General features: G+C 34.6%; 1 protein-coding gene across 1 annotated transcript in view; it reads left to right on the forward strand.

Annotated features, from left to right (window-relative positions):
• Mon1 (vacuolar fusion protein MON1 homolog) overlaps window positions 1-15,046 on the forward strand; it is a 90,676-nt gene that overhangs the window by 28,311 nt on the left and 47,319 nt on the right. Inside the window, exon 3 of the mRNA XM_090393211.1 lies at window positions 6,829-7,270. Coding sequence (XP_090249337.1) covers window positions 6,829-7,270 — 442 coding nt within the window. The remainder of the gene's footprint in view (window positions 1-6,828; window positions 7,271-15,046) is intronic.

The raw sequence follows: 15,046 nt of genomic DNA on the forward strand, positions 1-15,046 counted from the left end.
TGCAAGAAGATGTGTTTGGCATTTTGGGATACTAAGGCAAGTGATGTGAAGTCATTAGCTTCTTTATATGAGTTGCCCCAGTCCTGAAAATAGTTCAGGTGAAATCCATTATGGAAAAGAAACTGTCCCAGAGACAGATCAAAGATGAGGTGAATCTCACAGGAAGCATTAAAGATATTTCAAGAAAAAAGAGCATTAAAGATTAGGAGAGAGAGAGAGATCGCTGTAGAAATGGAAGAACGGTATAGAGTGAAAGGCAGTTAGACAAGACAAATCAAAATGGCTAGAGGAACAGTATCAATAAATACTATGATGAATACAGAACAAGAGAAGTATATAAGATGATCAGAAATATAAACAAGAAATGGAGCCTAAGGCAGAGTTGAAAATGGTGAAATTTTGGTGAACACCAAAGAAATAGGAAAAAGATAGACAAGATACTATTCAGGTAATTATATAAGATCCAAGGAGATGAAAAGAACTAAAATGAACTTAAAAACTACAGAACAGTTGCTCTAATGAGTTGTGGGAAAAGTGCTTATGATGATATGAACGGAAAGAATAAGGAAACTAATGGAAGAAAATCTGGAAGATGAGCAAGTAGGATTTAGAAGAGACAGAAGTACTGTGCACAATATTAATGTTAAGATTAATTGTGTTGAAAGCTGTACATAATAATAGAAATGTTTATACCTGTTTTGTTGACTTTCAAAAAGTGTTTGACAGTATAAATCAGAAAGTGGCCAGTGGCCTGAACTGTACCTAAATCTTATGGAGTGAAGAGGAACTCAATATGTCTATTACAGAACATCAGTGACAATGCATGGACTGATGTGGAAAACTATGGAGAAATAGGAAGATGGTTCAGGACAACAAGAGGCATGATTCAATGAGACCCAGTGAGACAGATGAGACCCAGTATCCCCAAGCATCGTTATGCTTTTGGAAGGAACAATGAATGTCATAAAGGATAATATAAGGAGAATTTCAATTCAAGCTACAAAAATAAATAATTTATGATTTTCAGATGACAATCATTATTGAAGAAAATGAAGAGAAACTAGAAAGAATAGTGCTGAGGTTAAGTGAAGAGGGGAAGAGATATAGGTTGATATAATGAACACTGATGAAACAAAAACAGTTATATTCAAAAAGAATCATCATCAATCTCCTGATATGTACCCCAAAGGAGTTTTCAGATTACTATGACAGCACTACATGATTAAGTTTAAATTATTATTAATCTCCTATCAACAACTTTCCTCCAAATCAATCTATTACTTGTGAGAACTCCAATATTGTCATATCTAGCATTTCGTGCTTCTAAAGCACTTCTAACTGAATCAATCCACCTAGATCTTAGTCTTCCTTTGGATCTCTTTCCTGCCGTCTTAGCATCAAACACCTGTTTTGCTAATCTTTCCTCACCCATTCTATTTAATTGGCCATACAACCTTAGATTAGCTCTGCTGACACATTCTTGAATTCAAAGAGAAGAGGATGAAAAATGAAATAAAGGTCAATGGACAAGAGCTAGAAGAGGTTAGGAACTTCACATACCAAGGGAACAACATGATACGTGATTTAGACTAAAAAGAAAGGTAAGATCACAAAAGCAAAAGTAAATCAACGGGGAACGGACAAGATATGGAAAAGTAAATCAGCAAGTGCTCCCATAAAGCTGAAACTACTGGAAACGTAGTTGCTAGTTCTTTCTTTCTCCAAGGTGAACTGGGATTATGAGGTACTGGTTATTAAGATATGTTAGTAAAGTGTTAAGAGCCTTGGAGCCATGCACAGCATAGCCAAACTGTAGGTCCGTGTGGGGCAGAGGTTAAAGCTTTATTTTCAAAGATTTCCATTAAGTAGTTTGCTTGTTGGGGGGGTCCCCTTTGCTATCCTGTCTATTTGTTTGTAGAATTTTCCTTGCGAAACGAAATAGCCTGAGTTCATGGTAAACTTAAACAAGCTTTGAGATATCAGGAAGAAGTTGTGCTTGATTAAGGTCTAAGGTGTCCTTCAGAAGAACATTAGTGAATAGAGAGGAGACGTCAAAACTGACCATTATTTCAGTGTGTTGAAGTTTTGGGTTTCTAGCTGATAAACAGTGCAAAACTGAGTTTTGCACTGGTTATCATCTGACAATGATTCTCACAAAATGGCTAGCACTACTGTCATGCTGCAGGTGTCCTATATATATATATATTTCACTAGTTTATGCTCCTTTTTTATCTTTAAATTTTCAGGTTTCAAAATCTGTAGTTCATTTGATTCATTCTTTTCCTTGTTTATTGGTTTTATTTATGTATTATTATCAACACTGCTATCTTATTGCATCTTCTTAGCTCAATCAAGTTTGGCTCCAAATATTTTCATCCATGCTGCCTTACAAAAATATGCAGCAAGATATGTCTTTTAAATTACTTTTTAGTATTAATTAAAATTTTATATTAATCTTTTAAGTTGGCCTCTGGTTGGAAATATACAGAGTAGCTCCATTATCTACTTAGCTTTGCTATTTTTTTTCTATTATCTGACATTAGGAGTAATATGAAACCTTAGTTTCAGAAAACTACACATACTCTCATTTTTGGAGTGAGAAAAATATACTTTCAAAATTATTCGAAAGTCTATTATATTTTTATGCTATAATTGGTATTAGCAAAATAATTCAAATTAATTCCTCTCTAACCTGGTTGCATGAGTGGAATGTGGAGCTGCTCTTTGATAGGCTGTGGGAGACGAATTTCGTTGCTTTGTGAAACTACCACCTCAGTTCTAAAATATCTTGAAAAAGTTCATTATTTGGTATCTAGAGCAGGGTTCCTAGATTATTAAAAAAAAAAATTTAAAAAAAACTTACTCCACATTGTGTTAATAATGTACTGTAGATTTACTGTCACATAAGAAAAATTGTCTATACTGCATATGCCAAAATGCCTATAGGTTCAGTCATTAGGATAATGAAGTCACTGCACAAGAATGTTATTATGAAACAAATCTTTATTTTGATTGTCTGCAAAATTTAAAATTTTGAATTTTAAATTGTTAAAAACCACATCTGTTTCTAAGACACAGCTCTCCTTAATTGCGCACATTAATTAACTCATATATTAAGCCAATTTCTTTATGGAGACCTTTGAAGAGAAAGCCTTAAACTCTGCCCCACAAAAACCAACCATATGGCTTCGCTATGTTGATGATGTGTTTGCTATTTGGCCACACGGTTCTGATACACTCCTCTCCTTAACACACTTAAACAATCAACACCCCAGAATTAAGTTCACCCTGGAAAAAGAGGAAAACAACAGCCTCCCTTTCCTAGACATGCTAGTCACCCGCTAGCCTAATGGAACCTTGGTTTTCTCAGTTTATAGAAAATCCACCCATACAGGCAGATATATTCACCAACAATCCCACCATCTCCCCCCCCCCCTCACAACAATATGGAGTTGTTAAGACACTATACAACAGGGCTAAACTAATCTGTTCAAATGACAATGCCCTAACCAATTAACTAAATCACATCCTCAACACTTTCTCAGCCAATGGCTACCCCCCCCCCCCAAAAAAAATCCAAAAAATATTGAAACCAGTAAACCACCACCCTCCTTCACAACAAGGATTACTCTAAATCCATCACGATTCCCTACATCCGAGGCACCTCGAAAAAAATGACAAAAATCCTAAAAAAACATGACTTGACCTCTTGTTACAGACCATATAAAAAATTGGCATCATTATCCGTACCACTAAAGACCAACCATTCCCACTAGACCTACCTGGTGTATACCATGTCCCTTGCAGCTGTAAGTTGTGCTACTTTGGCCAAACAGGCAGGACAGCGAATATCAGAATTTCAAAACACAAGGACCACATCCAGTTTCACCAGTACAGCCATTCTGGTCTTGCAGACCATCCTCTTGATATACGCCACAGAATATGGTAGAAGAAAGCCACAATAGTACACAGTAGCAAGTTTAAATTTGAAAGACTATTCATGGAATCAGCCTCAGCCCTAAGAAACATGCCAAACTTCAACAAATTTGGTTGTATGAGACTGCCCCAAATTTGGGAGGCTTGCATCAGGAGACCTTCAGCCCAATGGCCAAGAATACATACATAGCCTGCTAGAGGGCACCATCAGAACTTTTAGGAAAACCATAGCTTCCTTGCCTCTTTTCTCATTTACTGTGTTTAGTGCCTGCATGCACATGTCTTTATTATAAGTTCCTTTGAAGATGGCAACGTGATGTTGCCGAAATATTGGAAATATATTAAAGTTTAATTTAATGTATATTCTATTGTATGTTGTAATTTCCATAAGTTATTTAGTAAGCATATACAGCCAATGTCTAAGCCTTTCTACAAGAATAACTCGTATATTGTTTCCAAATCCTCAAATAGTGCATGACATACTGATTTATTCTGAAACAGCTTTTATATGAGATAATTTTATATGAAATAATTCTGATAGGAAAATCTTCACAGTAGTACAGGATACAAGGGCATGCCCAGAAATAATATTGTTTAATCCTTTATCCAAGTGTTAATGAAGTTTGTGTGAGAAGTATCTTCATGAACAGGCTTCTTGTATATAGAGGTTGACTTCACATCAGTTACCTCAGTATATTCCACAATGTGAAGCATACTTCCTTTTAGATGTGTATATATTGCTATATATTATGGGAAGGGTCACTACCCTGATTGGTTTTACCCTTTATTGAGGTCTCATCATTGGGATCCTGACCTAGAAAGATTATTATTATTATTTTTTTTATGTTGAGCCCATACATGAGAGGTTGGTTGATCAACCTATAGTACATTAATACCGTATATGGGTAAAGGTATTGGATTGGGTAAAAGATTGGTATCTTAGCAAGATACTAAGGATTAAACAAAGATATAATTTCTTGACAAGTATAATTTACCTTGTAACCAAGTGAAAAAAACTTTCTACATCTATCTCTGATAAAGAGTATTTTAATAATAATTTGATATATATATATATGTGGCCCCTTGCCTTTAATACAAAACATCATACATCTCCTCCAGGAGATGTGCTTTGCATTAAGGGTAAATATTAAGATTAGTGATCAGAGCTTATTCTACTTTTACCAAGAGTTGCCTTGGTCTTGCACTACTTTGAGGGGTCAGCTAGACTTCCAATACATGCAGGCACAAACTTGACTTGTTTGTCTGTTTGCTTACTTGGGAAATGGAGAAAAACCAGGTTTAAAATAGCTTGGTATTTTTAACATATATATATATATATGAATTTTACCTTGGTATCCTTCTGGGTCTAGCTCTCACTAATGGTGGGCTTGCTTCCTTGAGAGTAGAGCAGTTCTGCTCAGTGGTCAGTTTTTGTCTGTCACTAAGTGGAGTCACTGCTGAGTTTCAGTTTCCTTTCAAGTCACTCAGTGAGATTTAGAGTTTTTGCTTAGCTTTATTCCCATACTCTAACTGGACCTCAATAAAGGATAAAACCAGCCTGTGTAGTGACCCTTCCCATAATGCATAAAAAAGAAAGAAAGAGTACTTTGTATTGTAGGGTATTAAGGTTATTCATGTGAAATCAACAGCCTCTTTGTACAAGCAGCCTAGTCATGAAGATAAAGATGCACAAACCTTGTTTTTTTACATGTGGATAAAGGATTAAATAAGATTATAATTTCTTACCAAGCATAATTTACTTTGTAATAGAGTGAAACTTTTCTGTGGCATACAAAGATTTCAAAATGAAGCGATTTCATCTCATTTTTAGCAGATAAAAAAGAATTGTTAAATTGAAATCATAATTTTGATAGGAAATGATAATTTTGAAAAGAATCAAAAGTTGAATATCTTATCAGAAGCGAACTGTTCATGTAAAGAATGGAAAAAAATTATAGAAAACAAGAAATGCTGTACAAAGTTGAGTACAAGTAAAACGAAGAAAAACTTTGCAATGATCATTTTAACGAGTGCTTGATAGTAGAAAGATAACAGAAGCTGAAGAAACAGTTGACCTTACTAAGTGTTTGCCTTCCTAAGTGACTTTGCAAGAGTGTATCATTCAGACAGATGTGACAGGTACTGATTTGGGGTAATAAAATAGATGAACTGGAAGTGCAATATTGGAATCTTAATGTAAATATGACCATTGAATTTGATGATATATTGGTCCATGCATTACAAGAATATACAAGGGAATTGAAAATGCCTGTAATTAAGTCTCAGCTCTGGTAAGATCCCAAGGAAGTGGAAGGTGGGGGGGGAAATAGTTCTGTTTGATTAAAGGAGGCTCCATGAAAAAGAGGTAGCAAATTATAGACTAATTTTAATATTGGAGAAGTTGGTCAAAGACAGAATTCAGGAACATGTGGAAAGAAAACACGTGGCTGTGGGAAAGATAAGTCTCGTCTTAGTAATTTATTCACTTTCTTTAATAAAGTGACTAAACTCCCTTATCATATTTTTATATGAATCTGACCCACAAAAGTTTGTCAACCTACGGTACATTAATGTTAGTATCATGGATGGATGGACTAAAGGTTAAATAGTCCAGGAACCCACTTCAGATCTTCATTAAGTAGGGTAGTGGTCTCATAGTGGGAGTAGTGAAATTCATTTTCCATGTAATGATATTCACAAACTTCTGTGCTCACTGGTGGGATTTGAACCCGCCTGTTTATTAAAGAGTTAGTATGTTATCTTCTTTGCCAATCAGGCTGACAACTGTTTTTTTTAAACTGCATTTTTTATTTTATAACTATACATTTTTTATAGGCAAGCATAGTTATAATGATTTGGTATTAATGCATTTTCTGCTAAATCTTTTTGTAGGTTTTGCAATGAAGATAAACTAGTAACACTGATGGGTGTAATACAAGCTTTGGTATCTTTTGTCCAGCAAAATGGAGATACTATACGCTCAGTTCATGCAGGATCACACAAATTTGTTTTCTTGGTTCGACATCCACTTATTTTGGTTGCTGTTTCCACTACAAATGCATCTGTACCACAACTTGTTGTACAATTAACATATGTTTATAATCAAATATTATCAGTTTTGACATACACAAACTTGTATCGTATTTTTGAGCAGCGGCATAATTATGACTTGCGTAGATTATTAGGTGGTGCTGAAAAATTCTTGGACAATCTTGTGGATTTAATGGACAAAGATCCAAGTTTCTTACTTAATGCTGTGCACTGTTTGCCACTGGAGAACGCTACAAGAGACACTGTTGGACAGACAATAGCGCAGTATTGTAGCAAAGTAAAAGTAAGTATACCTTTCAAATATACAGTAATTCACTTTTTTTCCCCCTTCCCTACAGTGATTCGTAATACAAAAGGTTATTCAACACCTATAGTACATTGTAACTGTAAGTGGTTTAGAAAGTTTTTTTTTCTCCCTTCTCTGTTTTTATCCTCTTTTCTGCTGTTCTTTGTAACAGCAGGAGAAGAGATAAAAGAGGGGAGGGACGAACCTTGCTCCCCAGGTTTTGAGTTGAATTATGAATGTGTATGGTAGCTGGTTGTTGCTGCATGTCTGATAATAACAAATTTTTAGCTAATCAGCAGAATTAATGATACCAGATCAGAAGAATGGTGACCATGAGCTATGCTTAGATTTGAACATCTGTGTGTACTGGAGGGGAATGGAATGAATCATTAATGCTCATTAATGAATCTGATACTCTCTTCATGGACTCATGAATTTTTAGAGAGATATTTTTAGAAGTATCTCCAGATGTGAAAATAGTATTGTGTGGATAGATGAATTGGGAATTTGTAGCAAAACTTGATGAATGATATATTTATGCCAAGAAGATATCAGAGAAAAGAACAATGGGAGTTTTGCAAGGAATAATGCAAAATTATGTTTAATCTGCTTATCTGTCCATTCAGGCACTGCATCAGTTCATCACTTTTGTGGCTAACATGCCATACCATGTTTGAGTGTTTCTCATCAGAGGCAAACTGATTGTAAATGCTTTGTGCATTAGTTTTGTAATTTGTTAGGCATTTGTGGAAACAACCAGGAAATAGATTTTCATCTGTTCACTTTTTTTTAATATGATTTTTTGTTTCTTGAGAATGGCAATTCATAAATTAATTTTTGAAAATGCAAATCGTTACATTAACTGCATTGTTATAACATGCATAGATGTTTTAAAATTATTAATATATTAATTAATATATTTATATTTAATTCATTAAGTCTTAATTATATTAAATATATGTTAAATATATCAAAAGTAATATTAAATGTTATAATATTCCATTATTTTCATTTAAGTAACCTGTTGAATTGATATATGAAATTAAAATTGTACATAATCATACTATGCTGCCATTTTATTAAGTGACTAATGCAATGTTGTGTTTGTGTTATGACAAACATTTGAAAACTGATGCATTCATATAAAGTAAGTAGGTCTATTTTGTTCAGCAGATAAGAAAAGTTATTGAAACATTTTATATAGTGTAGCCCATAAGTCACTAAGGGATTTAAAGTGTGAATAACTCATAACTAATAAGAAAAAAAAAAAATCTCCAGGTTCTGTATTTCATTATAATGAAAAAAAAAAAAGAATAATTAATAAAGTTCTTAAGTGTTTAAATCACTTCATCACTTATGACCATTTTTAAGCAAATGATATTAGTAACAGCCTTGCTAAGGAAAGGTTATCTTGTAATTTGTTTGAAATTATTTTTTTTCTATAGAAATAATTCTTAACGAGCATGTCTAATATGTGTTATTTAATTTTTAATCTATAATAATTGAGAAAAGAAAAAAAAAGTACTTGATAGTATCAAATTAATAAGAACATAAGTCAGTAAGTTTAACTCGTATCTGTTGCATAAAGGTCAGAAATCATTTAGGGTCAAACAACCCTGGAGATTTTTATAAATAAATTAAAAAAAAAAAAAAAGAAAAAGAAACAGAATCAAGACATCTTAGAACACAGAAAAAACTAGTAATGCAACGAGGCAATTTAAAACACATTTAGGCATGAGTAATCCACATAACTGACAGAATAATCCTACAAATTTTCCATTTGGTAACAACAAGGATCTGTATTTGAGTTTTATAGATCTGGAAAAGGCATTTAACAAGTTACCAAGAGAAAAAACTATTCAAAGGTTAAAAATTATATGATGTAAATGGTAATTGAGATGCATAATCGATATTTGAGTTATAAGTCAGTAGTTAGAATTGAAGAGGTTACAGAAATGCTTGATCATTTGAGTTCTGTCTGGAACCACCTTCTTGTTTCTTCAAAATTTTGCACATCATCTTCTGCATATTAATTCATATTTCACAATAGATGTATTATTTTCTTGTCCACTTCATAAGATTACAGCACTATTCATGTGACAATCTATGCTGTCTTTCTAGGCTCTTTATTTTAGTAATGAATATATGTTCATTATTTATATGTGGGGTGCTTAAAGGTCAAAGCTGTATAACTGAGAGGAGACCTCCGCATAGCCTTTAAAGGAATGCGGAAAACCGACCAGGGCTTCTGACCTAATGTCCAATCCTCACCTTCTCTTGGTGCACCCTGTTGAGTATCTGCCTGGATACTGAACGAATGAGGACGAGCTGGCAATTTGGGATTTAGCCGACCAAATTGTATTCTTATTGGCTTAAACTAATATAGAAAATTATGGTACAACATGACAAAATTTCATGCCAGCTGGGGCGTCGCCCAGTTAGACAAGGTCCCTGTTGTTTTTGCCAGGGAACCAGGGTGAACAGTGAAAAGCTACTGGAACAAATCTCTACAAAATTAATAACGGAAAAATCTCATGTACAAAGATTATTTAATAGTATAATTTTCGCCTGTGTGTCACAGGCATCTTCAGTACATATTAAGCTCAAATTAAACAATAACTGACAATTCCAAAAAGCGCTACCTAAGTAGATGGTGTAAGATAACCAAAAAGGTCAATAAATTTCCTAAAAAAATAAAAAATAAAAAAAATTAAAAAAAATCAATACAATAAAAAGTTAGGGAAGATTAGCTGATTTGTAAAGCTATCTCCCATAAAGGGGACAGACGTAAGCCGTCGGATCTGTTTAAGTTAGGAGAATGAAGCAGAGTTTCACATGTTTCTTTATAAAGGCGTTCCATGAGGAACTGACTTTTGAGAAGAACTCTTGTCTTTCTCCAATGAACTCTATGTCTAGTGAAGATGGCATGTTCTGCAAGTCCAGACTTTTCAGGTTTAAATTATTCAATATAAGATTGGTGTTCTTCTAGCCGAATAGAGGCAGATCTTCCTGTTTTTCCGAAATAAGATAATCCACAAGAGCACAGAATCTGGTAGACACCTGGATGATTAAGATGTGGAAGCTTGTCCTTAGGAGAAGTGAGAAAGGTGGAGATTTTTCTAAACGGTCGAAAGGCAACAAAAATATTCAGTGGTTTTAAAACTTTTGCTATACGTTCACTGATGCCTTGTACATAAGGGATAGGAATGCACGTTATTTCTTCTGTGCTTGAAGGGGAAGACATATTAAAACTGCTCAAAGTTCTTTTAATGAAGCAATTCTTATAGCCATTAGATAGAAAGGAAGAAGTAATATATTGCAGTTCTTTCTATAAAAGATCGTCTGAAGAACAAAAGGAGTGGGCCTGATGAACCAGTGTTTTAATAGTTCCTGCCTTTTGACTGGGATGGTGATGAGATTCCACATGGATATAATGGCCTGTATGAGTCTTCTTTCTATAAACTGAGAAATGTAGGTTACCATCTGGTTGGCAAAGAATTAGATCTAAAAAGGCTAACTGCTTATTTGATTCTACTTCTAGAGTAAACTTGATCCTAGAATGAAGTGTGTTTAACTTAGTGAGAAATTGTTGAAGTTTATCCAAAGAGCCATTCCATACAGCAAAAATGTCATCGACATATCTGAACCAATGAGTAGGTCTGGGAGAAATGTTGTCAAAGATATGTTGTTCAAAATGTTCCATAAAGAAATTGGAGATAGCAGGAGAAAGAGGATTGCCCACTGCTGTTCCTTCAATTTGTTGATACAACTTATTTTTAAAGGAAAAATAACCAGAATGTATTACAAAATCAAATATGTTTACAATGTGTGAAGGAAATTCCTGTTGTAGTAATTCAATGCTTTCAGAAAGAGGCACATTTGTAAATAAAGAAACAACATCTAAACTGATCATATCAGAAACGTCCAAATGAAGATCTGAAATTTTATCTTTGAAATCCAAAGTATTTTTTATATAAGTATCAGTTCTTCTAGTTGAAGAGGAGAGTAAATTTGATAAAAAATTTTGAGATTTTGTAAGTGGGGCAACCTATACAATCTACGACTGGTCTTAACGGAGTGCCTGGTTTATGAACTTTTGGAGGACCATACAATCTAGGTGGAAGACCGAAGAAGGTTTTTAAGTTTTTTCTTTTGATCTTCATTCCATGTAGATACATTATCTATAAGAGAATTAAGTCTCTTCAATTGACTCCGGGTAGGATCCGATGTAAGAGGCCTATAAGTTGAACAATCGCGAAGTAAAAGAGACATTTTTCTCTCGTATTCCTTCCTATCGTGAATCACTACAGCTTTCCCCTTATCAGCTTTCGTAATAATTAAATTATTGTTATTCTTCAGTGATTTCAATGCTTTAAACTCAGAGTAAGAAAGATTAGGACGAGGAGGCTTGGCATTAAAAAGAATTTTTGCACATTCAAAACACTATATTAACACGTTCGCTGCCAACTACGAGTATACTCGTAGTGGGTAAACCTGCTTCACAAGCCAGCTACGAGTATACTCGTATGACGCTTACCGCCGGGAACGAGATTATTGTAGTGACCTTGAAGAAGTGAAAATGCTTGGCTTGTGGGGGCTAGCTTTAAAACTGTGTATTCTCATAGACCGTATATGCTCTGTACAAGCCAACTACGAGTATACTCGTAGGACGTTTACCTCCGGTAACGAGATTATCGTACTGACCTTGAAGAAGTAAAACTGCTCGGCGTAGGGGAACAGACCATGCCAAAGTAGCGTGGCAGCGAACGTGTTAAAACACTGGTTCATCGAGCCCACTCCTTTTGTTCTTCAGGCGATCTTTTACAGAAAGAACTACAATATATTACTTCTTCCTTTCTATCTAATAGCTATAAGAATTGCTTCATTAAAAGAACTTTGAGTAGTTTTAATATGTCTTCCTCTTCAAACACAGAAGAAATAACGTGCATTCCCATCCCTTATGTACAAGGCATCAGTGAATGTATAGCAAAAGTTTTAAAACCACTGAATATTTTTGTTGCCTTTCGACCGTTTAGAAAAATCTCCACCTTTCTTACTTCTCCTAAGGACAAGCTTCCACATCTTAATCATCCAGGTGTCTACCAGATTCCATGCTCTTGTGGATTATCTTATTTCGGACAAACGGGAATATCTGCCTCTATTCCGCTAGAAGAACACCAATCTTATATTGAATACTTTAAACCTGAAAAGTCTGGACTTGCAGAACATGCCATCTTCACTAGACATAGAGTTCATTGGAGAAAGACAAGAGCTCTTCACAAAAGGCGGTTCCTCATGGAACGCCTTGATAAAGAAACATGTGAAACTCTGCTTCATTCTCCTAACTTAAACAGATCCGACGGCTTACGTCTCTGTCCCCTTTGTGGGAGATAGAACTTTACAAATCAGCTAATCTTTCCTAACTTTTTATTGTATTGATTTTTTTTCAAATTTTTTTTATTTTTATTTTTTTTTTTATGGAAATTTATTGACCTTTTTGGTTATCTTACACCATCTACTTAGGTAGCGCTTTTTGGAATTGTCAGTTATTGTTTAATTTGAGCTTAATATGTACTGAAGATGCCTGTGACACACAGGCAAAAATTATACTATTAAATAATCTTTGTACGTTATATTTTTCCGTTATTAATTTTGTAGCGATATGTCTACTCACGGTATACCTCTATTAAAACTTATGGAACAAATCTGAAAGCACACCCAACTCACCATCACCAGAGTTAAAGGTCGGTACTATCAACATAAGAAGTCTGACAAAAACTGGTGAGATCTTTCTGAGCAATAAATACAAAATGTTATATTCAGGAAATGACAATCAAGGAAAAGAAGGAGTAGCCATAGTATTCAACACAAAATACGAGGCTAATCTTCTTGAATGGCAGGCAATCTCAAGTATAGTGATATGGGTAAATATCAGAATGGGAAACTGAACAATGAGACTTATTTGTGCCTATGTTCCCACAGACGGTTCTACTAAGGTAGAAGTGGAGGAATTTTTTGATGCTTTAGAAAAAGCAACTGACACAATGAAAAAGGAAAAGTTGGTCCTTGTTGGGGATCTAAATAGCAGAGTAGGAAATGATTGTGAGACATACAAAAATATTTTGGGAAAATTTGGATAAAAGAGCAAAGCTAATAATAATGGCAAATATTTTTTGGATTTCTCCTCAGAACATGGACTGGTTATTATTAACATCATGTTCCAACATAAAAATGTGCTCAAATTCACATGGAGAGAAGAGGCAAGGAATAAGAAAAGTCTCATTCACTATGTTATTGTTGATAGTGATGTTTTCTTCCTGGTGCAGGACACCAGAGTGTACAGAGGATTTGAAATTGGAAGCGATCACTATTTAGTCTTCAGCGGGATAAAATTGAATTTTATATTGAAAAGAATAACATGTAATAAAGTTTTAAAGCAAATAAAAGTTGAGCAGCTCTCAGATGTGAACTATAGACTAAAATACACAAACATGATTGAAGAAAAAATGAAAGAGTTTGAGAACAGGAACCAAACCTCAGAGATTCAGTGACAAGCCTTGAAGAAAACCATGATTGATTCAGCCAGAGAGGCATGTGGTGAGGTTGTCTGCAAGGATAGAAAAATCAGAACTCCATGGTAGACACAGGAAGTTAAAGAGGCAGTGAAGGAAATGAAGAAAGCATATCAAAAGTTCCTGGCAAATAAGTCAGCTTTTGCTCTTAGAGAATACAGAGACAAATGTAAGAAAGTGAAACACTGTGTAAAACCAGCTAAACATAAGTCATGGGAGGACTTTGGCAAGAACATAGAAAATAAATATCAAGAAGGTGGTAAGATATTCTGCAGTTTGTTGAAGAATCTTAGAAATGAAGGAAAGAGTGCTGTAAAAGGACTTAGAGATGATAAAGGTGAAATGAAAACAGGAGAAAAAGATATCCTTGAAGTATGGAGTAATTACTTCGAAAAATTACTAAATGAAACAAGCAGCGATGACAGCACATTGATAAAAAAAACACTGACCAGGCATACAGTCAGGAATACATATCCATACTTGAAGTAGAAAAAGCCATCAATGGCCTGAAATGTGGAAAGGCAGCAGGAGTAGATGATATTCGACCAGAAATGCTGAAGTATGGTGGTATAAAAGTGTTACAGTGGCTGCACTGCATAGTTCAGAAAGCTTGGACAGAGGGATGAATTCACGATGATTGGAGTAGAGCTCTAATAGTACCCATATATATAAAAAGGGAAATAAAACTGCATGTGAGAATTACAGAAGTATTTCCCTACTGAGTGTTCCTGGCAAGATCTATGCAAGTATACTTGAGAAATGGTTGAGAAGAATTGTGGAAGAAACACTTGGTGAAGAACAAGCTGGATTCAGGCCAAATTGAGGTTGTCAGTATCAGATCTTCACTTTACGACAAATAGTTGAGAAAGCATGGGAATATAACAAAGATCTGTATTAAAGTTTTGTCGATCTGGAAAAGGCATATGACAAGGTGCCAAGAGAGAGAAGCTATTCAATACGCTACAGTTATATGGTGTCAATGGGGCATTATATCAAGCAATACTTAGTCTTTATTTAGTTGTAAGTCAGCAGTTAGAATTGAAGGAAGTACAGGAAGATGGTTTAATGTTAAATCTGATGTGAGACAAGGATATACATTATCCCCTCTATTATTCATTATCTATATGGATCACATTATGAAGGAAAGTGGTATTAAAGATGATATCAGAATTGGAGATGTTAATGTCAGCTCTTTGCTTTA

This window comes from Typopeltis vanoorti, chromosome 5 (assembly GCF_054136105.1).
Source record: "Typopeltis vanoorti isolate ZY-2024b chromosome 5, IOZ_Tvanoo_1.0, whole genome shotgun sequence".
In the NCBI taxonomy this organism is placed as follows: Eukaryota; Metazoa; Arthropoda; class Arachnida; order Uropygi; family Thelyphonidae; genus Typopeltis; species Typopeltis vanoorti.